The 26,964-nt window shown below is 37.2% G+C and overlaps 3 protein-coding genes across 4 annotated transcripts in view; 1 reads left to right on the forward strand and 2 right to left on the reverse strand.

Annotated features, from left to right (window-relative positions):
* LOC132154697 (protein arginine N-methyltransferase 5-like) overlaps positions 1–26,964 on the forward strand; it is a 463,524-nt gene that overhangs the window by 163,184 nt on the left and 273,376 nt on the right. The window lies entirely within an intron of this gene.
* On the reverse strand, positions 4,238–8,607 carry LOC132154155 (somatostatin receptor type 3-like). 2 transcript variants are annotated; one of them, XM_059562764.1, is made up of 3 exons: positions 8,097–8,607; positions 7,221–7,655; positions 4,238–5,629 (listed from the first exon to the last, which is right to left on the reverse strand). In XM_059562764.1, the coding sequence occupies exons 2-3, from the start codon at positions 7,625–7,627 to the stop codon at positions 5,038–5,040; spliced, it is 999 nt and encodes a 332-aa protein (XP_059418747.1). In that variant the 5' UTR covers positions 7,628–7,655; positions 8,097–8,607; the 3' UTR covers positions 4,238–5,037. The 2 variants fall into 2 exon arrangements, with proteins under 2 accessions (XP_059418747.1, XP_059418746.1); XM_059562763.1 differs by lacking the exon at positions 8,097–8,607 and having other exon boundaries at positions 7,221–7,761.
* The window catches only part of LOC132154692 (capping protein, Arp2/3 and myosin-I linker protein 3-like), a 49,936-nt gene continuing 33,891 nt past the window's right edge, over positions 10,920–26,964 (reverse strand). Inside the window, exons 20-38 of the mRNA XM_059563340.1 lie at positions 25,229–25,283; positions 24,707–24,879; positions 24,049–24,117; positions 23,412–23,505; positions 22,517–22,615; positions 21,287–21,406; positions 20,711–20,824; positions 20,452–20,627; positions 19,598–19,685; positions 19,394–19,504; positions 19,191–19,257; positions 16,235–16,422; positions 14,919–14,998; positions 14,605–14,769; positions 13,879–14,077; positions 12,665–13,207; positions 12,395–12,536; positions 11,895–11,969; positions 10,920–11,595 (exon numbers count right to left, since the gene is read on the reverse strand). Of these exons, the coding sequence (XP_059419323.1) occupies positions 12,821–13,207; positions 13,879–14,077; positions 14,605–14,769; positions 14,919–14,998; positions 16,235–16,422; positions 19,191–19,257; positions 19,394–19,504; positions 19,598–19,685; positions 20,452–20,627; positions 20,711–20,824; positions 21,287–21,406; positions 22,517–22,615; positions 23,412–23,505; positions 24,049–24,117; positions 24,707–24,879; positions 25,229–25,283 (2,185 nt within the window). The 3' untranslated portion in view covers positions 10,920–11,595; positions 11,895–11,969; positions 12,395–12,536; positions 12,665–12,820. The remainder of the gene's footprint in view (positions 11,596–11,894; positions 11,970–12,394; positions 12,537–12,664; positions 13,208–13,878; positions 14,078–14,604; positions 14,770–14,918; positions 14,999–16,234; positions 16,423–19,190; positions 19,258–19,393; positions 19,505–19,597; positions 19,686–20,451; positions 20,628–20,710; positions 20,825–21,286; positions 21,407–22,516; positions 22,616–23,411; positions 23,506–24,048; positions 24,118–24,706; positions 24,880–25,228; positions 25,284–26,964) is intronic.

The following is a 26,964-nucleotide window of genomic DNA, read 5'->3' on the forward strand; positions in this document are numbered from 1 at the left end:
CCTTTCCCTGAAAGCGTATCCTCTGAGATATTTTTTCTCCGGTAACACTGACATTTTCAAACACTGCATGAACTACTGAGTGATAGTTATGTTTTATTGCAGTCACATCAAGTATCATTTATGAAGTAAAAACCTTTCCTCACAGTCTTTTTAATAATTTTTGTGAAGACCAATTGATCTTCTCTGTCTCTTTGATCTTAGTATACATTAAATACAAATAAATAGTTAATAAAACTAATATTAGGGACAAAGAAGTGAAGTATATTGGAAGCGGTCTAAATAGTCATCTGGTGGTCTCCCAGTCAAACACTTAAGTGCTCCTATCAGCAAAAAAAAAATGTTCTGTTCATATAACCCTTTGGTCTAGACTAGAGAAGAAAAAAAATCCTTCATCCCACATTCATAGTTGACTGAACATTGTGTGTTCAATATCCAACATACAAATCTTCTCACTAAATTTGTCATAGATGGTCAGACTAAGTCTTACAAAGCATATGGAAGTCGTTTTCATTTTCATTAATGTGTAGTGATCATAAAATCATACAGTCTGATTAATATACTTATGCTTTATGGCCTAAAGTCATGTGTCTGTTGTCTTTAGGTTTCTTGAACTCAGTGATACCATTTTTTAAAGGGGAGCCATATTTCCTGTCTGCCATTTTAAATTGTAATGTATATGGCTGTGTCTTTACCAAGACTTTGATTTATTCAAACAAAGCTTGGTAGGCATAATTGGCATCATGCCCAGAGGGTACCTGAGCAGTTTGGGGATAGCGCCACCTTGTGGTCAAATAAATTAAAAGCCTCAGCCTCTTTCTTGTTTGATATTTATTTACATAATGTTTTTGTTGTTCCTTCTAATTCGTTTATATATTTGCTGAATTTGACTAGAGGGACCATGCACAAAAGTTACTGAAACTTGTCAAAGTCAAGAATCAACAGAAAAAAAATGAAAAGTTGTATCTCCATAACACTATCATATGGACACAAATTATATATTTGGAGGTTTGTTTTAATATTGTTACAAATTGGCCTAAAATCTGCTTATGTACAGTACAGATTTCCTCTGACCTGCAGAGTATGATGGTGTCTCCATGTCTCCCATCTGCCAAAAAAATTTGATATTGATGAAAACTGTTTAGGGGAAGTCGTGGCCTTGTGGTTAGAGGGTTTGAATCTCGGGCCGGCAATAACGTGACTTAGGTGCCCTTGAGCAAGGCATCAAACCCCCAACTGCTCCCTGGGTGCTGCAGCATAAATGGCTGCCCACTTGTGTGTGTGTGTGTGTGTGTGCTTTGGATGGGTTAAATGCAGAGCATGAATTCTAAGTATGGGTCACCATACTTGGCTGAATGTCACGTCACTTTCCTTGCCCAAATTTTGTCTAATTCTCTCCAAATTTGGCTCAGAGGAGCTTCAGACCACACCGGACTTCACATTTATTCTTTGTATTAAGAATGATCTGACTGTTGCAGCAACATCATTTTCATAATTTAAGAATTAACCAGTTGTCCATTAATCTGAATATAAGGGTTGTTTAAGGGATTTTATTACAGTAATTTAATGCCTTTTTATTTTGTGCTTTGTACAGTAAATACATGTTATGTGTCAATTAAACACACACACACACACACACACACACACACATACATATATATATTAAAAACACGATCCAATTAAGCTTGCTGTTACCTGTTCTTTGAAAGCAGTGGATCATATATTAGGTACATGTGACAGAATGCATGTCACATTGCCAGCTTCAGTGTAGCTCCTCAGCAGTCTTCCAACCACACAGAGCAATACCTCCTCAGTCCGTGGTGGTCTGGGGAATCGCATGTTGACAAAGAGGGTCGAGAGGGACAAGTGGAGCACGCTGAGCTCATGTCGCAGATGAGCCTGTTAATCTGCAGTGTTAATTGCATCTCATCAGACCTCGCCGGCTCTGTGCGAGTCTGAAGGAGTTTGATGTGAGCGCTGACAACTCTAATTATTCAGTAAACCTCCCAAAATATGTCTGTTATAATTATAGTAGATAACGAGTGAGTTTAAGTGGGTATGTCTTGCGAGCGTGGTGAATGGGTGATGCTGTCAGTGTAACTGTGAGACAGCCCACCCCCATTCTCATCGATGTTCTTGTCAGCCTTTCTGCACTTCAATGGCAACCTCTTTAACCCACTGTTAGCTCACTGAAGTCTGAGGCGACGTTGCATCAGATTAGCGAAAAAGGTTGAAATGTTCAGTTGCATAGTTGGTGTTTTGCTGGTTTATATAAAAAGATTACAGAAAAAAATAATAATATATATATATATATAGTATAGTATAGTATATATAGTATATAGTATAGTATATAGTCGGCTTCAAAAGCCATGCAAAAATCAAAACAAAAAAAACAACTACAACAACATTCATTGGTTTTGTTATTGTCAAATAACAGGCATCAGTTAAAAGCCAACCTCTTTGACCTTTTCTACAGATTTCTCCCTCTACCCATCCCAGAGATGGTTTCTAACCTGCTTGTTATTTTATTAAATGACCAGCTTTGGATGCAGATTAAATGTCCCTGTGAAGTCAAGACAACAATTTCCTAATGCGCACAGACGATCAGAAAATGACTAGCTTGGCATGAGTGCCACTCTGTAATGCATTTCAGAACAAGACACGTAAATAAAGATTTGTTGTTCTGGAGAGATGAATGACAGAGAGGGACCAGAACAGACTTTGTCACATAAATGGGAGACTTGATTTGTGGACCTGGAAAAGGATTTTACCAAGTTAAAAACAGATGTATGTTTACCAGGGTATAAAACATACCATAGTATCAGACTATTTTAGGACATCATGGTAATGCCATAGTTTTGGAACCATTTACAAAAACTGTGGTGGTACCATGCTACAGTTATGGTATCAGATGGTAATACTATGTTACTTATACCACCATGGTAGTGAAATCTATGTACTATGGTACTTTATGGTATTTCAAAGAATGCCACAGTACATGCTCAGTACATACTTTTGTGATTTTTATGATATATATATATATATATATCATGTTAACACCATGTTTCTTTTTGGGTGGGGGGGGGGCATTTAACCTGGACATTTATAATTCTAATACTAGCATCATTTTAATATAATTTATATACTATTATAGTATTTTCTTAATATTTTAAATTAGCTTTTATTTTTTTATATTTAGTTTAAGTTTTATTAATTTTATGTGCTTTTCTAATTTTTATTGATTTATTTGATTTATTTATTCATTATTTGGTTTGTTTATTTATATCCATTTATCTTTAAAGGGATAGTTCACCCAAAAATGAAAATGATTTACTCACCCTCAAGTCATCCATCCTGTCATCTGCTGGAATGTCACTCTCTTGTGTATGCACATACGACGGTTAGCACAAATTACGGTTTATAACATTTTAAATGTGGATATATTTCTTAGAAAAGTGCATCCATTCACTTAAGGCCTTTATTGACCCACCGGAGCCATGTGGAGCACTTTTTAGGATCGATGGATGTGCTGTTTTGGGGCTTCAAAATCTCGACCACCATTCACTGCCATTATAAAGCTTGGAAGAGCCAGGACATTTCATATATATATATATATATATATATATATATATATATATATATATATATATATATATATATATATATATATATATATATATATATATATATATATATATATATATATATATATATATATATATATATATATATATATATATATATTGCATTTGTCTAAAAGAAGAAGGTTATATACACTAAGGATGGCTTGAGTGTGAGTAAATCATGGGGTAATTTTCATTTTTGGGTGATTTATCTCTTTAATATATTTTTATTACAATAAATAATAGTTTGAGTTTCAGTTAATGGTAACAGTACTAGCTAGAACTACAGTACATGGTTTTGGAACATATACTTTGCTAATACTATGGTTTGGGAATATGTACTATGCTTATGGTTTCAGTTTATCAAACTACCACAGTATTAGCATCTGTCTTCATCTCTGCCTGTACTGTTCTGTAAATGAAAAACTTGTATTTCTTTTTTTAACTTTGTATACTGTAGCCTATTATTTTTTTCTTTCATGCCTTTTCTCAGGTCAGATCAGGCAAACAAGATGAACTGATAAGGAGGGAGGAGTATGGGGAATGGAAAATCAAGGAGAAAAGGTGGCAGATCAATTCAGATCCACATTTTATTATACTGGCGATATTAGCACAGAATGAAAAAAATATTGTGAAGTAGGGTGACTCATCCTCAGGTGACAGTTCTGAGAGCTGCTGAGTTCTCTCAGCCATGCCTCTTTCATTAATGGGAAATATTTATATACTTTTCCCATTTCTGAAATCACAGTGCATTGCATTTTACATAAGGCTGACAATAACTGTCAGAAAACTCTTTATAGCACATATCGATGATTCATAACACCAATGATCAGCAAGCGAGACTCAAATGCACTACATTAAGCCTTTATAGATGATCTATTTGAAATACAGTACCAGCCCACACAAATCTAATCTATTACTCACCGCACAAGCGATCAGAAACAAGCGAATTAAAAATTAACACATATGTCGTCGAGAACAAGCTAATGTGTGCGAGTGTGACCGAGTTGGTGATAAAAATCTGCCATGATACATTTTTAGTGTGAGTGAGAGATTTTAAGCGAGGCAAAGAGCAGCTGGCATGCTGGAACATTGCAAAATGTGATGCTGAGCCATAAATGCAGAGGTCCATGGTCTTATGTTTCTGTTCCTCTCTGTAGTGTTACTAAGCAACTCACAATCTCAACCAGATTTGCTGAATGTTCTGGCAGAAAATACCTGTCATGGTGTGTGTGTGGCATATGTGTACTTTGTGCCTGCTTGTGGGTGTGCTTTTCTGTGAAGCAGGTATGTGCTTTACCTTAACATGTCGATCTGAGTGTGCGTTCTCATTGTGCATGCGTCGCTGCTAGTATGTGCTGAGGAACGTGTTGAGACCCAGGCTGTGAGTGGGGTTGAGTGGGAGCGTGTTTTGGCACTACTGTATGTGCTGTACGAGGGTAGCAGCTCTCCAGTGTTGGTGCATGATGGATAGCAGCCCTCTCAGTTGCTTCAGGGCTGGCTTAGATAGCAGAAAGTAGAGTGGCGGGTTCCAGCAAGGTGCCAGACAAATCAGAAGAATTGCAGACAGCGAGGTCACCTCCCACAGCAGGGACACCTCCGTACTTGACGCCGGCAGTGGGGCCGAGGAGCTGGAGGTGGGGCTTGTGGATGAGCTGACGGAATTAAGGGATGGCGATAAAACATTGACAAACTCCAGCACGTAATAAGGCAGCCAGCTGATGGCAAACACCAGCGTGGAGCCGATAAGAAGGGCTGTGGCTTTTTTATTGCGGTGGTCTGCGGCCAAAGTGCCTCGGCAGCGGTACAGGTGTGTGATGATGAGCCCACAATGCAGGGCAATGCAGAGCAGAGGAGCCACATAATACACCAGAAATGCTGGAACAAGGAAGCCCAGCCAGTAACCACGGCCAACCGACCACGTGCAGCCACTGTCAAACTGGATGTATGTGACTTTAGGTAGGGCCATAGCGATGGAAACCAGCCAGATAACAGCAACTGTGCCAGCTCTATGGGCCAAACAGATAAACAGATACAGAAAATTAAATATATTTTATGCCTCTTTATATCCCTGATGGCATTACCATAGTACTTTGATATAACGGTATGTTCCTGTGGCTCAGTGGTAGAGCATTGCATTAGCAGTGCAAAAGGTTGTGGGTTCAATTCCTAGGGAGCACAGATACTGGTAAAAAAAAAAAGAAATGTATAGCCTGAATGCACTGTAAATTTTTTTGGACAAAAGCATCTGCTTAATGCATAAATGTAATGTGAATTAATTCGAAAAATTTACTACTGTGGTATTTTGAATGTGTAAACTATGGTATTAATGATAACTATGCAGTTTTTGGATATGCACATACACATGAATTTCAGTTCAATGTCACAGTACCATACCATCTGATAATACAATCACTGGACCCACTTTATATTAAGTGGCCTTAACTACTATGTACTTACATTTTAATTAATAATTTAATAATTAATTAATAATTTAGTACAATGTACTTATTGTGTACATACATGTTTTTACATTGTACTTATATTTAAAAAAACTACATGTAATTACATCTGTATTTAATTTCTGTAATTACATTTATAATTACACTGTTGACCCATACCTTACACCTTAACCCACCCTTAAACTTACCCATACCTCCAACCCTCTCCCTAACCTTACCCGTATCCCATCTCAATAGCAGCAAGTGTTTTACAATACAATATGAACACAATAAGTACATTGTACTTATTTTTTTATGTAAGTACATAGTAGTTAAGGCCACCTAATATAAAGTGGGACCCAATCACTCTACCACGGTTGAGCCACAGCACTTAAATAAAAAAATTACGTTTTAATTTAAGCAGAATTAAAAAGGTGTGCCATACGATTTAAATGGTATTCCAGTGCTATTTGTAATATTACCATGGTAAAATCATCATGATACATGTTCAAAGTCATTGTAATACACGTTTTTGTAAATGAGAGTAACATTTATTTTTTATTATTACATTTATAGCTACAGCATTAGAAACACAGCAGTGGCTGATTCAGTGAGTTCATTCAGTGAAGAATCCATCACACTGATTCAAATATAATTTCTGGTATCTGTTTGGACTAGCTAGTGCGAGTTATTTATTTGTGACTTTTTTTGATGCTGTTTTTAATTCACTAAAAGTATCAACTCATAAGCATCATGTTAGATCATAGAAACCATTAGCACCAATGGTCTTTATGATCTAGTTATGTCTATGATGCTTTTGGGAAATGCTACCCAGAGAGTGGTTACTGAATCACATCAAATTATCCAGTGATGCAATATTTTAAAGAAATAGGCGTCTACATGAGAATATGAGAATCGCAGAATCTGATCTGTAGGTGTTCAAGGTGCTTAGATCAATACCATATTAATGTGCCAGGCTAGGTATTCCCCAGGTATTTCAAAGAAACATTTTTTTTTCCCGTCTCCGTAGCATGATACTTCCTATAGTTTTTATCTAACGAGAAACATAAAATATATAAAAGATTTATCCATTTCTTTGACAAATATAACTTTTTCCCCTTTTTACAAACGTCTTTCTATACCTCCTTTAGATACTCACACCTGAGCAGGGGTGGCGGGGGGCCGCGTCGATGGAGCCACTATTCGATAACGCAGCACCGAGAGGGCAGCCAGGCTGAAGATGTCCACTCCAGCGGTGAGGGAGGTCATGAAGCTCAACAACACACAAACGCCTCCTCCCAGCTGCCAGTTCTGAGAGCTAGCGCTCAGAAGCACACAGGGCAGGGTGAGTAGAGCACACAGATCAGCAAAGCTCAGGTTTAAAAGGAGGACCGAGCTGGGCTTTGAACGACGCCGTGGGTTACGCATCAACACCAACCACATGAGCAGGTGACCTCCAACCCCTACCAGCAGGGAGAGGACGCTGACTAGAGGCAGCACCAGAGAAAAAGAGATGGTGGTGTTGGTGGAGACCGTGTTGAAGAGCAGGTTTACAATGGCAGGCATGACGGATTGTGTAGAAATCAGCCAATCTCTGGGATAGAAAAGAAAAGAATAGAAAGGTGGAGATAAATAGAAATGACAATAGCTTTTATGCAATCCATCATAATACATGACCCACACACATAAACACAAATGAAAAAGAAACGAACAGAAATGCAAATTAGCAAATGTTACTAGCTTATCACACATCTCAGTAAAAATAAATGAGGAAAATTTTGTAATAATACAAATTACCTTAAATTACACTTTACAACAAAATTCCATCCCACAGAACATGGAACATAGATAGATAGATAGATAGATAGATAGATAGATAGATAGATAGATAGATAGATAGATAGATAGATAGATAGATAGATAGATGAGATGAAAAGTATGAAAGCAGATTGGAAAAGGGCTGACAAAGGCACAGAGGCACAGGAGAAGAGAGAGGACACACAGCACTGAACACTGGATAGAAAGAAAAAGTTACTTGATCAGGCATCAGTCTGGCAGTCTGTGGGCTCACTTCTGCTCATCTGCTCTGAGGCACAGCATCCCTAATGCAGCCACCCCCTTGACACACACGGTCCAACCCTCCACACATGAACACATGAGAGAACAGAAGAAGGGGGACACACCTGTACCCACATCTGACTCACTTTATTCATCCTCATGCACACACACACACACACCTGAAATTCTAATCTACCTCATTAAGATATAACAGGATTCATGGGCTGTTAAGGAGACTTTCAGTGGAAAGAAACCAATTATGAGGCAGCGTCGAAAGGGCTAAGAGAGTGAAACAGGGAGCTAATTTACATCTATAAATACTTCATGATGCTCCTTGGCCTCCTCCTAACACCAAAACACCACACACACAAACACAAAAACTGAAGAATATGAACACTCTCTCCTACACACTCTGACAGACTAATAATTATGAAGTGAAACTGGGAAAATATGAGATAAGTCGGTAAAGTTTCATGACATGTTGGGAAAGTTTTAGGCACTAGATTACATGAATTGTTGACCTCTTTCTTGTCTCATAAACTTGAATCAACTTGTTAAAGCTGATCTTCCGGTGTGTCCTGGTTACTTGTGATTGCAGCCATCTGCTTGAGTTACTCACTATTTTCACTGTTCAGTTTGAACCACTTGAGTGTGTGTCAGAGTGTGTCAAAGTTATGAAAAATCATTTTCAACTAGTTGATTTTTGTGTGTATATTGTGCATTTTCACAGCAGTAACATGGTTTTTTGGCATGCTAAATACTCTGGAGTGACAGCTTTATTTAACATGTTTACTACAGTTAACATAACATTATGTATTTCTCTATGGTAATCTTAATGAAATCTGATACTAAGTATGTTTACATGTGCAGTTATAATCAAACTAGCTGGGTTTTCTTTCATTCTTCTTTTTTATATATAAAACAGGGTTTTAGTAGTAAAAATAGTCATATTGAATATAAAAATGATGGTGCATCATGTTCTTGCTTACCACCACAGTGTGTTGTGTTATGCTTTAATGAATGTGATTAACAGATAATACATTTGTATATTTGGTCCACACACAGTAGTTTGTTCCCTAATTGAATTACATCGTTTATGCAGCTGCCTTTAACATCACTTCATTTACAGCCTCCCCCACTGCTGGTGTGAGTACGTGTAGGTGCGTTCGTGTGTTAGAGAGGCCATTAATTAAATGATTTATGTATATTCTTACAATCCCCTGTGACTTGGTATGATTGTGTGAACGTGTGTACGCTGCTAATGCATGTAAGACATATTTATGTAATTAATTATTATTGTCGCTCTTACATTTTAAACATTAGACAGATTGCAGATTGATTGTATTACACTGCCATTTTCATGCAACACCCAGTTAATAGAGCATCACTCTTTAAACAACTGATCTGGTCTTTTATTATAAATGTAGTATGTTCTCAGTACTTAGAACCAATCCATATAACAACACACAATGGGCAATCTGAGACTTTTCATATAAAAAAGATTATCAAGCTCCAGTGCCTGCCTGTTAGAAATAAAGCATAAATGAGATCTTCATCTCTCCTTGACAGCAAATTCAGAGTTCTGCTACTTAGATCCTGCTACTTAGATGTTTTCGAAAGGAAAAGATCCTTGAAATCTCACGTGTTGCCTGTAGAGTTTCAGTGACCTCAACAATACCTCAAACTGTGCTTGGATTTCCTTGAATTTTCAGTCTGCATTCAGAAGTCTGATATTTAAATATGAACTCAGACATTTCAAAGAATGACTGACAAGTGGTACATTATCCAGTTCGATATACAGCTATTTACCAAATAGTATAATAAATGCACATGAATTAATCATCTCAGTTGAAATGATTTGATAATGTGAGGACACAGGGTAAAAAAGAAAAAAAATAAAGTAGATGAAAATTTGCCTAGGACAATGTTCAAATATACAGTTTAGATCTCATTATATAAATATATTTGACCATGGAATGCAACAACTGACCAACAAGAATCAAGTATTCCCGAGAGAAGAAAATATTAATACCTTCTCATAACTGAAATAGATAGTGATTTCTAACTTCAAAGAGGTAATTTAGTGAAATAAAGAGCCTCATGATGTGATATGGCGGAATAAATAGACCATTCTTCTTTAGAGACAGTTTCTCGCAGACATTTAAGCAGCAGTCACAGACGAAAAATTCTTAATCTCTGTTTGAGAATTACTCTTCCATTGCAAGGAGAAGCTTGCTTGCTTGCTTTGGGCTTCTACTGCCCTCCTGTGTCATTAAAAGGCAATAAGAAACCCGGTATGAGAAGTGGCATCTATTTTCCACTTCTGTTTTACCATCATTTGACTGAAAATACGGCTTTGAAATGACAAACAGTATAATTGTTGACCTGCTAGTAATTGATCCATATACTGTTAATAACATTTTTGATTAAATTCCCTTTGCAATGACAGTCTATCCATAAAGATGATTTTAGTCAGATTCCCTGTTTCAAAAATATATTCCAAAACACACCATGATATTACCATGTGATCTACTATATTAATACCATGTTATTTCTGAAGGATCATGCAACAGTGGATGGTTTAAAATACATTAAAATAAAAATGTATTGTTTTTTAATGTTTTTGACATTACCCTGTTAATACAATGTTTTTGTTTTTTGTTAATATGATATTCTTGAAGTATCTTGTAGTGTTATGTAAACATGTAATTTGGTAAATATTCAATAATATAGTAGTACAGTGTCATGGTATTATTATCTGTATAGGAAAGGCTAGTCACCAAGTAAAAAAGAACAACAGTAACTGCAATATTCAGCTTTTATTCAGTCAATCACATTTAGTAGAAAATAAAGCTCATTGAGGGCCAGCAAACTCTTAAACATTTCTCCAGTTGCATAAACAATGCCTGATTGAGACAACATTAATACTGCTAATGATATTGATCGAGTAGACAGAAAATGATAAGAATAAGTAAGTCGCACACTACAAAACTTCACGTGGATAACGCCGGACATAAGAGGGAGGTACATCCACTGAACTGAACGAGAATTCAAGCAATGATTAGTGCAAATATTGGCTCTGTTTATATATATTATACTTGACAAAATATCATTCTATGGTTTTAAAGATAAATACTGTAGCAAAAAGTTCCTTTATGTCAAAGATTGTCAGAAGACTCAGAGGGAGAGAGACGGAGAGAGAGAGTGAAATAAAGGAATCGTAGTTAAGTGCATAAGGTTGAGAATGATGGTTAAGTAAAAGCAGGAGGGGATGCAAAACTATTCACTTGAGTGAGCAAGAATATGCAAAAAAAAAAAACAAGAGTCTTTATGAATTCATCAAGCTGCAGATTCATCTGATCATATCTCTCCCTCTCTCTCCTCTCAGCATCACAAAGACCCTCTGTTTTCACAGAGCTTTGGCTCCAATGGGTGTCATGACGCTTCAGCATTGCTTGGCTCCGAACTCTGATGACCTGCAGAGATAAACAGAGGAATAGAGAGAGAAAAGAAAGTGAATGATGGCCTGCTTGCATTACCTGTTTACTAATCTGGCTTTGACAAAGGTCAACTCTGAGCCATCTGTCTGTGGACACACAAACATGGACAGGTGCATGCTCGCACACATTCACATGTAATACTGGAAAGATTTCTTCTAATTACTGGAGCACTTTCCAGTCAGGCTATCAATAAAACTGCTGGATGCTTCCAAGCAGCACATACACACACAAAACAGCACAGTACCGGGGAAATCCAAGGAAATCCAAGTTTGTACCTGTGTCACACGAGTTTGCTTTCCTGTTTCGATATGGTTTCATGGGACCTATAAGGCTGCTTTTGACTTCATCACCTGAGCCAAAACAAACATCATATATTCTCAACATCAGGGATTATTAAACTTGGAAGACACAAAAAACTGAAAATATACAATCCAATCACTTAATATTATTCAACATAAGTGTGCACTTCCAATATAAAAAAAATATGTTAAAAAAACTTTTTGGCATTCACCTTCAGAAAATGTGATATTAATGTTTCATTCCGTTTTCTAAAGTGTGCTGTGAAGTGTTAATCTCAGATGTGCTGTATTTGTCACATAATATATTACTATTTCATTCTGTTTTCTAAAAAGTGGTATAAAGTGTTAATGTCATATATGCTGTGAAAGGATTTTTCTTATTTTGTACACACACGTATATATACGTATATATATATATATATATATATATATATATATATATATACACATCTGAGATTAACACTTTTCTGAATTACCTTGAAGCAATGCAGAATCTACTGAAGCAGAATGAAACACAGGCTTAGCAGAGGAGGGCGGAGCAGCTGGTGGCTGATTCTCATTGGCCACGTCTTGTGGCGAGGAGCCAATGGGAGACGTGTGAGGTGAATAATAGCATGGCTGAAAATAATTATATAATCAGAAGCTGTTTCAATGATACATGTTTCTACAAGAATAAAGACACACTCCCACTCACAAGCATTGACATTTTAAGTCACAAACAAAAAAAGACACTATGACCAAAACACCTTTTCAGGGATGGGTGGAGTCTGTCCTTCTGGTTTTTGGTCTTCTCCGCATCTCCTGTCTTCTTTTTCCTCATCCTTCTCCCTCAGTTCTCCAGAATCTTCAGCGGATTTTTCGAAAGACAACATATAATGACTATGACTGTTCATACTGTTTATTTAAAAAAAGTTATATAGTGTAAAATACTTATTAGAACTAGTTATCAGATATGAATGATTCACTAAAATGAATGGCCTATGACAACTAATGACAGGATATGCAGTACCAAAGCTCTCCTCCAGGTGGCGCTGTCGTGTCTTAGCCAAGCTCGGCTTGGTGCTCTGAGGTGGCGGCTCGGGTCTTTTTATGGTTTCCAGCAGCTGAGGGTCTGTTATACTGTTTGTCTTTTTCTGGCTGTCTGACTGTGATTCCTGTCTTCCTGATTCTGACTGTCTGTCTATAGATGGTGTGTGACTTTTAGCAACGATATCTAAATGCCGTTCCATCTCATGCTCTCCGTATCCAATCTCTTCCGTTGAGCCGAACACCTCACTGTAATCAGGCGACTGCAGGGAACAGAGAGACAGAGATTGTGGTAAACGTTATTTTGCTCATTAAATTCCCATTTAATTTATTTTCGAATCGATCAAAAACAAGTGATGGTAAAATAATATTACACACGATTGAAAACAATTCCTTCCTATGTTTGTTCTCAACACTACCTGCACCATTCTGCGAATTAATAAATAAATATCTGTGTACCAGCATTGGCCTAAATTCAGTTTGCTTTGGCTTTGCTTCAACTTATGATGTAGAACGTGAACTGATGTGGAAATTGAACATGGAATGTCGAATTGGAATTTGAATGGCAAGCAGAGGAATTTACTGAATTGTAATTAAAAGAAATTCAACAGATACACAAAAGTGTTCTGACTAGTCAGAAATAATACATCATGTTGCTGCTCATGCCTTTTTCCTGGTACACCCCTTCCCCCTTAAATAAGACTATTTTCTTTCTTACAGTATATATATATATATATATATATATATATATATATATATATATATATATATATATAATTAAAATATTAAAACAACCACAGGCATGAAAAGATTATTAATTTAATTTTAATTCTACAAATTAGAATTCTGGATCCTGTTTGCAATTTCAATTCAAATTCAACCGGAATTCAAGAATTGAACTGGATTTTAAATGATGTAATGTGTTGAAATTTACCTGTCTCTGTGAGAAGCAAGGGGGGCTAATTCCCAGCATTCCTGGCAGGGGTATACCCTGAAAGGGCCGTCCTGAGAGCAGAGGGCTCCTCTGAACACCCAGCCCTATCAGCCTCCCATTAGTGCCCTCAGTGCCTAGTTCTAACCTCCCACGATCCTTTGGGTGTTGAATCAAGGAGTACACATTCTCAGTGGCGATACTGAGGGAGCATCAGATAAAAGAAAAATAGAATTAAGAGTTTGATTTATGTTGTCCGATTTATTGATGTAATACAATTTATATAATTATTTATTATATACAGTACACACTACAATTCAAAAGTCTGGTGTCAATAAGAATTAATTTTTTTAATGAATACTTTTATTTAGCAAAGACACATTAAACTGATCTAAAGTGACAGTAAACACATTTATAATATTGCATGACAATTTCTAATTCAAATAAATGCTATTCTTTTGAACTTTCTATTCATTAAAGAATTCTGAAAAAAAATATCATGGTTTTTACATGAATATTAAGCAACACAACTGTTTTCAACATTGATAATAACAAGAAATGTTTCTTGAGCATTAAATCAGCAAATTAGAATAATTTCTGAAGGATCATGTGATACTGAAGACTGCAGTCAAAGTAAAATATGCTAAAAAGCAGTTATTTTAAAATGTAATAACATTTTGGACAGTAGTGTACTATAAATTATTTTATATTACAATACGAATGACTCACTTAGTGCGGCATTCCTCCCCACAGGCCCCGTCCCTTCCTGTAGGTTCGGATTCCTGATATGATATGGTTGAGTTTCGGTTCTTTCTGAATCCAGAAAAAATTGACAACACACTGCGTCTTTTCTTCCTCCTCAGAGCCTGAGCGTGATGGTGGGATGACAGCTGACTGCAGGACAGAAAGTCAGGGTGTCAGAGATAAGATAACGTCCACATTTTTAGCATGCCCATATGCCTTCAACCTTTAAAAAGTGAGCAAATGTGACACCCTCATTGTTAGAGTTAATTACTACACAGAAAAGTTCAGTACGGAAGCACCTGTCTGGTAAAACTCTCTTGGTGTAGAAGTCAGGCAGTCCATCTTCCAATACAGATACTCCACCATTCTCCAAGCAGTGCTACAGGACGACAAGAGAAATAGTGATGATTATGATGATGTGTGCTACTGAGGACTGGGAATGGAGAACATCTCTCTAAATTTTTGTTAGTGGATGATGCTGTCATGGTACAGTATCTTACCATCTGGGATTTGTTCATGCATTAATTTGATCAAGAGACATTACAAAGACACAGCTTGCAGGCAGACTGATCAGAAAGTGATTGAAAAGGGGGCAGCCTTTAATGTTTGATACTTTAATTCTGGAGACCCTGCAGAAAACATCTGTGCCTTGTGTTCAGACAGATTTCTGAGAACAATCACGCTAACAAGAGAACGTGATTAAAATCACCCCCCTTCTTCTCTTGTTAACATTTTGAATAGCTGTCGATTATTTATTTTTTAAGAATACCTCATGTAGGATCCATAAATCAGTGCAATTTTGACTTCATTTACAACAAATCATGTTTGATTGCAGAATTCCCAAAGAAATATCACACTACCTTCAATCCTGAAGCAAATCAGAGAAGTTGCTGTTACCAGGGAAACGAGAATCATGGGAAACACAGCGACTGCCCACTCTCATAAAAATCCTAACTGGTCTCAATCAACTTATACATTTGCGTATTTTTGAATACACTGCATACATTGGAATATTTTGTTATAAACTTCCAATATATGGTAGTGTATACTTGCAGTTATATAGTTAGAATCATAAAATAGTGCTGCATGAGATACATTACTGAGTGATTCTAGGAAGAGGATAAAGAGAAATAGATACAGCTTTTTTTTAAAAAGAAAACATGATTAAAAGTTTGTGAGTGTGTGTATTTTCTCTCTTTATGAATCCAGAACTGCTTCGTTCACTAGTCAAATGAATAATAGAAGCTACAAGGAGACTACAGGGGATACAAGCGATTCAACGACAACATGATAAGGGATGCCTCTGCAAATTTAAACATGACTATTTCTGCAGCAGATTTAATTACAGGTAAAATAAGAGAATTCAGTTTGATGGGATTGTGTTTTCCCACAATACACCAAGGCCCCAGTATAAGACTCATTGCCAAGTGAATCTATTAACCTGAATTGAAGACAATCCTGATCATAAATATATGAAGAATATGTGACTAATATAAAACTTGAGGCAAAGCCTGAAACAGCCGAAGTCATTTTGTGACCTTGTTTTTTTTTATTTTAAAATGCTATATAAAGATTGTATTGGTGTGGCAGTACTGGAAATGGTGCTGGTTCTCACTGTCTCAAAGGGAGCGTGAGGAGTCCTGTGCCTTCGTGGTGGGCGCGGTCTGCCGTGGGTCACATGATGCAGAGGTGAGCCTTGTGTTGGCAGGGTGGACAGACCTTCCCATGATGCTGAGCGTGAAAGGGGAGCAGATGTCTGAGGAGTGGACACTAAAGGTGAAGAGTTGGGGTCGTCTCCTAGACCTGAAGGAGAGTGAATCACATCAATATTTATATGATATGATGTTTGAATTATTGAATCAATCACAAATAATCATATGCACTATATCTGAGAAATTATTAGCAAAAGACATTATCTGTGGCAGATAAAAGCACCAAATGAACAAAAAAAAAGTCAATATAATGTTAGATTTATTTATCAGTGCTTTTTGTAAAGGAGTTGTTTACTCAAAAAAGAAAATTACAACCCGAATTCCGGAAAAGTTGGGACGTTTTTTAAATTTTAATAAAATGAAAACTAAAAGACTTTCAAATCACATGAGCCAATATTTTATTCACAATAGAACATAGATAACATAGCAAATGTTTAAACTGAGAAAGTTTACAATTTTATGCACAAAATGAGCTCATTTCAATTTTGATTTCTGCTACAGGTCTCAAAATAGTTGGGACGGGGAATGTTTACCATGATGTAGCATCTCCTTTTCTTTTCAAAACAGTTTGAAGACGTCTGGGCATTGAGGCTATGAGTTGCTGGAGTTTTGCTGTTGGAATTTGGTCCCATTCTTGCCTTATATAGATTTCCAGCTGCTGAAGTGTTCGTGGTCGTCTTTGACGTATTTTTCGTTTAATGATGCGCCAAATGTTCTCTATAGGTGAAAGATCTGGGCTGCAGGCAGGCCAGGTTAGCACCTGGACTCTTCTACGACGAAGCCATGCTGTTGTTATAGCTGCAGTATGTGGTTTTGCATTGTCCTGCTGAAATAAACAAGGCCTTTCCTGAAATAGACGTTGTTTGGAGGGAAGCATATGTTGCTCTAAAACCTTTATATACCTTTCAGCATTCACAGAGCCTTCCAAAACATGCAAGCTGCCCATACCGTATGCACTTATGCACCCCCATACCATCAGAGATGCTGGCTTTTGAACTGAACGCTGATAACATGCTGGAAGGTCTCCCTCCTCTTTAGCCCGGAGGACACGGCGTCTGTGATTTCCAACAAGAATGTCAAATTTGGACTCGTCTGACCATAAAACACCATTCCACTTTGAAATAGTCCATTTTAAATGAGCCTTGGCCCACAGGACACGACGGCGCTTCTGGACCATGTTCACATATGACTTCCTTTTTGCATGATAGAGCTTTAGTTGGCATCTGCTGATGGCACGGCGGATTGTGTTTACCGACAGTGGTTTCTGAAAGTATTCCTGTACCCATTTAGTAATGTCATTGACACAATCATGCCAATGAGTGATGCAGTGTCGTCTGAGAGCCCGAAGACCACGGGCATCCAATAAAGGTCTCCGGCCTTGTCCCTTACGCACAGAGATTTCTCCAGTTTCTCTGAATCTTTTGATGATGTTATGCACTGTAGATGATGAGATTTGCAAAGCCTTTGCAATTTGACGTTGAGGAACATTGTTTTTAAAGTTTTCCACAATTTTTTTACGCAGTCTTTCACAGATTGGAGAGCCTCTGCCCATCTTTACTTCTCAGAGACTCTGCTTCTCTAAGACAAAGCTTTTATAGCTAATCATGTTACAGACCTGATATCAATTAACTTAATTAATCACTAGATGTTCTCCCAGCTGAATCTTTTCAAAACTGCTTGCTTTTTTAGCCATTTGTTGCCCCCGTGCCAACTTTTTTGAGACCTGTAGCAGGCATTAAATTTTAAATGAGCTAATTAATAGGATAAAAGTGTAAAATTTCTCAGTTTAAACATTTGCTACGTTATCTATGTTCTATTGTGAATAAAATATTGGCTCATGTGATTTGAAATTCCTTTAGTTTTCATTTTATTAAAATTTAAAAAACGTCCCAACTTTTCCGGAATTCGGGTTGTAGTTAAAAACGTATACATCCTCAGGCCATCTAAAATGTGGATGAGTTTGTTTTTTCATCAGAATGGATGAAAAAAAATTACATCAGTTTCTCACCAAAATATCCTCTGCAGTGAATGGGTGCCGTCGGAATGAGAGACCAAACAGCTGATAAAACATCACAATAATCCACAAATAATATAACTAATCTATAAGCCACATGTTTGTAATAAACAAATCCATCATTAAGATGTTTTTAACTTCAAACCATTGTTTCCGGCTATCCATAATATTCTTCTCCAGTGAAAAAGTCGTCTCATCTGAATCAGAGGAGAAATATGCACAGATCAAGCACCATTCACAAGCAAAAGCAGGGATGGGCTTTTTCACTGGAAGAAGCGTTATTATGGATTATGGACGCATATTTTGATCAGGAATGACAGTTTCAAGTTAAAAGTGTTTAAATCAGCTGTTTGAACTCTTATTCTGATGGCACTCATTAACTGCAGAGGATCCATCGGGGAGCAAGTGATGTAATGCTAAATTAAAAAAACAAAACAAAGAGAGATAAATTATGCTAAAGAAACAAACTCATCTACACCTTAGATGGCCTTAGAGGGAGTACATTTCCATCAAATTTACATTGTTGAGTGAACTATTCCGTTAATTGTTAAAATTATCATGGAGCACAATTAAGTGTATGCAATTTTTAAACACATTTGTATTTTTACAATTAATTTTTTAATTAAACACTAAATTAACATGCTAAAATGGCATACCTTATACATGTTAAATAAGTTTTAGAAATGAAATCGAGCTAAAAATATGCTATAAATAATGAATGGGTTTTAAATGAAATATTTATACACACTGAAAGTATACATGACTCGAAAGCACTTGAATGCGTGTTCAAATAAAAAATGAATGATAGTCCTGGTTTCATCCCACATAACACGCATGCGACTCACTGAGTCTGTTGGACACGGGACGAATGCGTCTGGTCCTGGAGCTGCGTTTTTTAATGGCGATTGTGTCCTGTGTGCAGAACAATAGAAGTGACTGAGAACTGAGCAGATTACAAAACCGCTGAGTTACAAGAGATGACAGATACTGTGAATACCACCAAACACACGAATGAGTCAGTTGTGAGTGATTCACGTAACACACTCACTATGCTGATGCCAAAGTCATCCTCCACAACATCTAGTATGTCAGCATGTCTGTGTGTGCACCTGGCTGTTCCCCCATCTTCCAGCCGTCTCATCTGTGAAACCTGCCGGAGCTGTGATGACGAACAGATGCGTGAGGAAGAGCGATGCTTGTGCACGTGTTCAGAACGAACAGACGAATGGAGAGAGAAATTCGTTTGTAGTACCAGGGTTTTGTGAGTGGCATAAAGCTCCTGTAGGATCTGGTCCACAATGGAGTTAGTGAGATATGAGACCACAGACAGCTTGACCTCCCTAAGAGTGAGAGAGTAAAAAAACAAAACAAAAACAGAGAGCATGTTAAAACCATGCCGGGAGTTCCAAGTGTTAATACAGTGGAAAATAGGTTTGTCTTTCCATTAAAGAGACATCAAGATTTTGATCAACAGGTGCATCACACAGATCATTAGTTAGGACAAAAATTTTGATTCACCCATGATACATGGTGAATCACTATCAAGAAATAATCTAAATCAAGGGGACTTTGAAGGATTTAAACTAAATTTAACTTAAAATAAAATAAGTAATGTCAATTTATTCAACTAGCCCTAACCTAAGAGTCATACTAATAATAATATAATGTTTAAAATGGACTATCGAAAGTAAAGTGAACCAAAAAGGGAAAATAAAATAAAAAAAGCATTTAATGTGTTGTTTGTTACATTATTTATACAGTGGGTATAGAAAAGAATCACACCTTTGAAATAATGACATTTTGCCGCTTTGCGGCCTCTACATGTACTTTTTTTCTATGAACTACACACATTTTAGTTACAGACTTAATCCAGTTTACACCAATATACCAAAAAGGCAAGCTCCACCACAGATTACACTAAGCACGCAAAACCGTTTTGGAGATTTCTGTCTTTACTCATTCAAATAGACAGCTGTTTCGAAAGCTGCTGCCTGGGGCATCATAAAGATGACCGCCGACTGAACTGACTTCAAAAAAGGACTTTGGTATAATTCTCAAAAGTATTCATTTCAGAAACATCAACAACTCAACACCCTCCTTTCTTACTCCAGAGCTCTGTTGATGTCCTGAGCTGCTCTCTCCATCAGAGCAGTGCGGATGGACGAACGAGGGATGGACACTCGCTCGGAGATGGAGGAGAGGGGAGGAGAAAGACACTCCGCTGCGGCACAAGAAAGCGGACACAGCTCCCGGCACAGAGACACCATGGAGTCCACAATGACCTGCACAAAGCAACCATCAGTCATCCATCACTCCTTTCAAGTCCATCAGAATAAGAAAGCAGATATAGATCAGGCTGAAGCACCTGTAGTTCTTTATCAGCTGCTTTGGCGAGTTCTCCAGCCAGAGAGTCCAGCCTCTGTCTCACCGGACCGTCCACTGACAGCACGTGGGCCAGCTCACACAGCGAGGGGTACAGCTAGAGGACAGTGCAGACATAATTCACACACCAGTCATGATCTTTCACTATCTCTCACTGATCGCTATTAGGATTCTGTTACATAAAACACATACAGGTGATTTGTCTTTAACCTTTAATGTTTGCTCATAAAAACGATAGAAGTGGAGCTTGAAAGTTTCTTAAATTAATAAACAGAAAACACTTGAAATCAATAACCGAGTCACTCGAATATCACCTCACATAAATAAAACCTGATTGAATATTCCATGTAGCCATCTGCATTGTATATTAAAAAGCATATGTTAAACAAAATAAATGTCTTTACTTTCCTTTTTAATCAATTTAATGCATCCTTGCTGAATAAAAATTATATTTGTGTTTTCGTAGGTTTGATGACTTCTGCTGTGTGGAAAACAGTCATAATAAAAAATAAATAAAAGAGGTTGTGCATTTGACAGGGAAATACACAAACACACTCACAGCTCGAGAGTTCCTGGCCTCCTTGAGGACCTGCCTGGCAGCCTGTAGCTCTTCTCCTTCACCTGTTCCTCTCAACACACACACCTGCTGCTGCACGCGCACACACAGACGCTCCATCACCTGGGACAGCAGCAGGACAGAAAGAAAGAGACAGAGAGAGAAAGAAAGTGGCAGACAGAGAAAGCAAGCAAGTGAGAGCAACAAAGAGGGAAGGGAGAGTGAGATCTCTGTGTGAGTTTGATTCAACAATACACAGTAAGATCAGTCAGAGTTCACATTAGCATGAGAATGAGAAGCTCTCTCACAAACACAACGCATGCATGCCATTTTTTTAAGGTGGAAACTTGCTCTTATACCAGTTTGTGTAGAGACCAATACAAGCAATCTATTCACAGGTTAAGCATCCAAAGAATGTAAACACGAACACTCTGTGTTCTAACTGCAATTTAGATGCATGGGAATGCTAAATAATAGAATTCAGGTACACTACTTATCAAAAGTTTGGGGGTCTGTAATATTTTTTAAATGTTTTCTGAAAGAAATCACTCACCAGCTCACCAAAGCTGCATTTATTTGATAAAAAAATTATAATTTATAATATAACTTTTTTCTATTTCAATTTTCACCAGTTATTATTCCAGTCTTCAGTGTCACATGATCCTTCAGAAATCATTCTAATTTGCTGATCTGGTGCTCAAGAAAAAAATCTTATTATTATCAGTGTTGAAAACATTTGTGCTGCTTAATATTTTTGTGGAAACTGTGATACATTCTTTCAGGATTATTTATGAATAGAAAAAAAATTATTGTAATATAAATCAATTTTGTCCTTGCCAAATAAAAGTATTAAGTGGTTAAAATAAAAATAAAAATCTTACTTACCCCAAATTTTTAAATGTTAACACATATTAAACCTAACAATCGTAGATAGGGTAAGTGTTCAGGAACACTTTTTAGATAATTTCGAACCTCTTAGAGGCACTGAAATAATGGGAATATGTCTCTGACACTTCATGGTTTTAGTTGAGTCCATTTTAAACCACATATTACAGGAAATGCATAGAAATAGCAATTTAGCTACCAATTAAGCTCAATTAATCCGACCTGGCAGAGCTGAAATAGAACTCACCCAAACTGTGACCCCTCACCAACATTATCACATACTAGAGGTGTGAGTCAATGAGTTGGATTTGCATTAGAAGTAGAATATGAATATGAAGTGGTCTTTACCTGTTCTGCGGTACTAGTGACCAGGCCCTGATGCAACCGAAGGGCCTGTTTCTGAGAGAAACGCTGAGTCTGGTTATTCCTTAACAAAGCTCGCTGGATCTGAGAGAAACACAGGAAAAACAGAGAGACAGAGCGAGAGAGAGAATATTCATTAATGACAAAGAAAAGAACACTGATGCTCAGGTAAGCCATGCAGTCATGTGGAAATTATTGTAATTATGTTGCGACTTAATGAAAGATAAATTTATTGTCTGCTGTGTCCCTCTCTCAGTGATGACCTTGTAAAATTTTCACATCTCTGGACTCATTAAACATGTGCATAAACATTTCACTGCCTTGGGACTGTTAATCTCAAAACAGCCGGACACAGATTTATGGATATTTAAAGGGGTCATATTATGGAAAAACAGATTAAGCTTGTTCTTATGAAATAAATAAGTCCCCTCTACTATGATTTCAAAGGATCCAACCAAGTATTCAAGATTGTGGGGACTAAGCTCTCTCAAAACTATGTTGATCGACTTAATATTTAAGGGGGGGGGGGGGTAATTATGAAAAAATTTGACTGATACATTTTGTGACTGACCAATCAGAATCAAGCATTCCAGAGACGATAGATAAGATAGGAAGAAGATAGGAAAGCTCTCTCTCTCTCTTTTTATTTATATATATATATGTGACTCTACAGCAAACATACAATCCATAAGCTGTTATTCATTTCACCTAAAAAAGGTGGTCAATCAGAAACACAGGTCATACGCAAAGAGGTCTTCCATGTCCATGTACAGTACAGAAGTATAAAATCCTGTTTACTTCTATGGGTAAAGGGTAATGTTTTATCATTATACATACTGTATATATAGCCTCTTCACATTGAATGTTTAAGCATTCTTACCTTGGTTAGTGCCTGTTCTGTCCTTTCCGGGGCGCTACGGTATGCTTGTGTGACATCACTGAGCGGGACAGGCATGTACTGCAGAGTGAAGTTACTGAGGAGAGAGCAGAACACTACTGAGAAGCAGGATAAAAGTTTCCCCCAAACATTGCAACACAAAAGAGAGAAACAAGCTCCAGGAAGCTGGGAAATGTAAAACACCATCTATTTATGTCACAGAAACAAGTTGTTTTTCTTGTTTTCTATTTCTATTTAACTTTTAACAGAGTAGTTTCTTTCAACTCTTTTCAAAGCAGTCTGCACTGAGAACAACTTTCTCGCAATGATTACAGTTCACTGAATGCAAGTTCAAGTCTGCAAAAAACGTTATTACATTAAATAATGTTTGTGTAGATCTCTGAGGATTAGAGGAACAATGCTCTAATTGTGCATCACAGGCAGGCTAGAGAGGTGATGAAAGACTGTGCAATCACAGACAGCTTCATGTAGGCATGGACTGAAGTTCTTATTTTTTCCCAGTAACAGCATGCTGTGAATAAGTTTCCAAAGAGATGAGTGAGTCACTGCTCACATGGGTGAGTGTGCATTGAGCAGTGCGCATGATATGAATGTAAGAGTGTGTGTGTGTGTGTCATACTGTTCTAGGGCTCGAGCCACATCTTGGAAACCCGTAGCACTTGTGTTATTCCGATCCCACGTCACACTCCTACAAGAAAGAAACAAACCATGACAATCTTATTTTACTATTTTTTATTAGCCAAATTTAGCCAGCGCAAACCCTCTGAGCGATTTACTAAAGACGTGCAGTGAAAATGTAGCATTGAAAAGGCATGGACACAGTTAATTTTGCAACTGTCCTTGCTTCATCTGCATTTGTAGGAGCTTCCCTTTTAGGCACGTTCTTTGGGAGGAGAGTATTTAAATGAATAATGCAAGATGATTTACTAAGCTTTGTGTTGGCAATTTACTTATATTTGCACCTTTATTTAACGGCCCTCGTTTGTGACCCGACACTAATTCGCATTGCTCATGGTGTACTGCGTTGATCATAATGGATATAATCTGGCTCTTTAATTTGCACGTTGCATTCCCATCGGTGCTTTTATTGTTTTGCAGTCTTGTGCTAACTCACCCTGTTTAGCAAATCTGGCCCTAGTCCTTGACTTATAAAGCTAATAGTTGTCTTCTACAGGTACTATAATGTACATGGGATTCTGTATTGACCAATCAGCATCTTGAACAATCTTGTTTATAATTCATATTACAGTAAACCTGTTCTCCCTATGACAGAATACCTAAGTGTGGTGTTGATCTGCAGAGCTTTACTAAGCATCCTTGCTCCTGTGTCATCGAGCCCATTCCCACTCAAATCCACCTTCTTCAGGCAGGCGTTGCTGCCGAGGGCATTCACAAGCACCGTGCCCCTCGAACGCAGCCTGGAGTCAGCCAGAGACAAGCTCTGCAGGGTCTGTCAGGAAAGAGGAGCAGCGAGCGAGAGAGTGAGAGAGAGAGATGTGTGTGTGTGAGTTTGCCATGTCTGTGATCTGTAAAAACAGTGCTTAATAATTCATCAAGCAAGGCAATATCTGCTGTGAGAGGACTACGTGCCCTGAAGGAGAGAGATTAGAAAGAAAGGAGAGAGAGTGAAGGAAGGACAGACAGATGAATCACTAAAAAACACTCTGATTTTGTACTCTCTCTCTCTGTGTGTGTGTGTGTGTGTGTGTGTGTGAATTCAGAACGTGTGTAAAGTGCGTACAGGAAACAAAGTGTTATGTCCATGTGTATGTGTGTTTATGCACTTGAGAAACACTCACACACTCTTCCTCCTGCACAAGATGCACTAGTTTCTGCAGAACCTCATCCAGAACCCTGCAAGCACAGGAAATAACAGGACTTTCACACACACATACACACACCTACTGCATAAACGCCATCAACTCCAAGATTAATGACACTTCACACACCTCTCCCCAGTCCCTTTTCTGCCTCCCTGAGAGCTTCCTACATTCAGCTTGTGATTGCAGACGGTTTCACAGATTTTTCCAACCTGCTTACCTCAACTGCCTGTCTCAGAGTGGATATCTGTTAATCTGTGTACTCTACAGAAGCTCTATCTACTCTATGCTGTTGATTATCACAGAACATTATTTCTAATAATATTAATAAAAACTGATCAAATGAAAAATGATTTTGAGGTGTAGGAACATGGAAAGGAGGTGACCTAACAGCCATAATGTACTGTTTACATAATGTAGTGTTTATTTGGCTGAGAGGTAAAGCATTGCTTTAGCAGCGCAAAAGGTTGTGGGTTCAATTCCCAGGAAACACACATACTGATAAAAAAATAATAATAAATTGTATAGCCTGAATGCACTGTGTCTGCCAAATTGATAAATGTAAATGTTTACATGAATTAAACTCCATCCACAGGAATGACATCATTAGCATATAATCATAATAGAGCGAAACAGTGACAGCCCTTTTTCAGCTGTTTTAATTCTGGAAATATTTTTATTGAAAATTTGTATTCAGTAAAGACCTATGTATCAAACAAACCAACTTCGAGACAATGCGAACATTCCAAACTTTGTTTTGAAGCAAAGAAATGTTTGAAAATCAAAAAATGTCAGTCAACATAAAAAAATAACAATTCCACGGATAACACCATGAATCACTGCAAAATGTTTTACAGTCATTTGTTAGCATAAAATAAATTAATTTGGCATATTTTTAATGAAATTATATTAAATTATCAATAGTAATGTTTTCATTGTAAATGATCAATGTTGCTTCTAAACAGTTTTGTGGAAAAGGTAAAAAATAGTTTGTGACAAATTTCTTTACTGTCACTTTTGATTAATTTAATTCATCTTTGCTATTTCTGAAACTGGCCCTTGAACTTTTGAATAGTAGTGTACATACATATTTTCCAGTAAACTAATATATATATGTGTGTGTGTGTGTGTGGGTATATATATATAGATAGATATATATGTGTGTGTGTGTGTGTGTGTGTGTGTGCAAGACTAATATATAAGAAGCCTTTGAGTACATAGAGACAGACTCAGTTACATTTTGTTTGTTACAACTCTCTGATAGGTGGATGTTTCTTCTCAGGATTACATTTATTGTACTTCTCCACCTGGAATTTATAAGTTAAATAAGATTTTTCTAACATGATGTTTTAATTATGTTCACTGATGGCTTCAACTGAAAAATATACCATCCATTTTTAACCTCAGAGCTCATTGTAATTTTGGCCTTCAAAGTGTCATATTGTTAAAAATCTATTTCCACCATCCTAGAAAACTTGTCCCTTTTCAAATTGACAATTTGGACCATTTAGACAGCTCAAATAATATTTTTACTGTAAAAGTCATGTAAGTGCTTTGACTAAGAGTTTCACATTTTCCGTTTGCCTACCAGGCTTCCATTGTGAGTGCACAACCGTAAACACATTTTTTGGTAATTCATGGCATGCCACAGATGCTGCCGACAGAGAATAAAGATGTATCGAACCTTTAAGCAAGGCACTTATCTTCAAACTGCT

This window comes from Carassius carassius, chromosome 12 (genome assembly GCF_963082965.1).
Source record: "Carassius carassius chromosome 12, fCarCar2.1, whole genome shotgun sequence".
Taxonomy (NCBI): Eukaryota; Metazoa; Chordata; class Actinopteri; order Cypriniformes; family Cyprinidae; genus Carassius; species Carassius carassius.

Coding starts and splice junctions, on each gene's coding strand:
- LOC132154155 (XM_059562763.1), bottom strand. CDS start 7,735: ATGTATTATGATGGATTGCATAAAAGCTATTGTCATTTCTATTTATCT. Junction 5,630..7,220: donor CCCGCCACCCCTGCTCAGGT/GTGAGTATCTAA, acceptor TTTGGCCCATAG/AGCTGGCACAGTTGCTGTTA.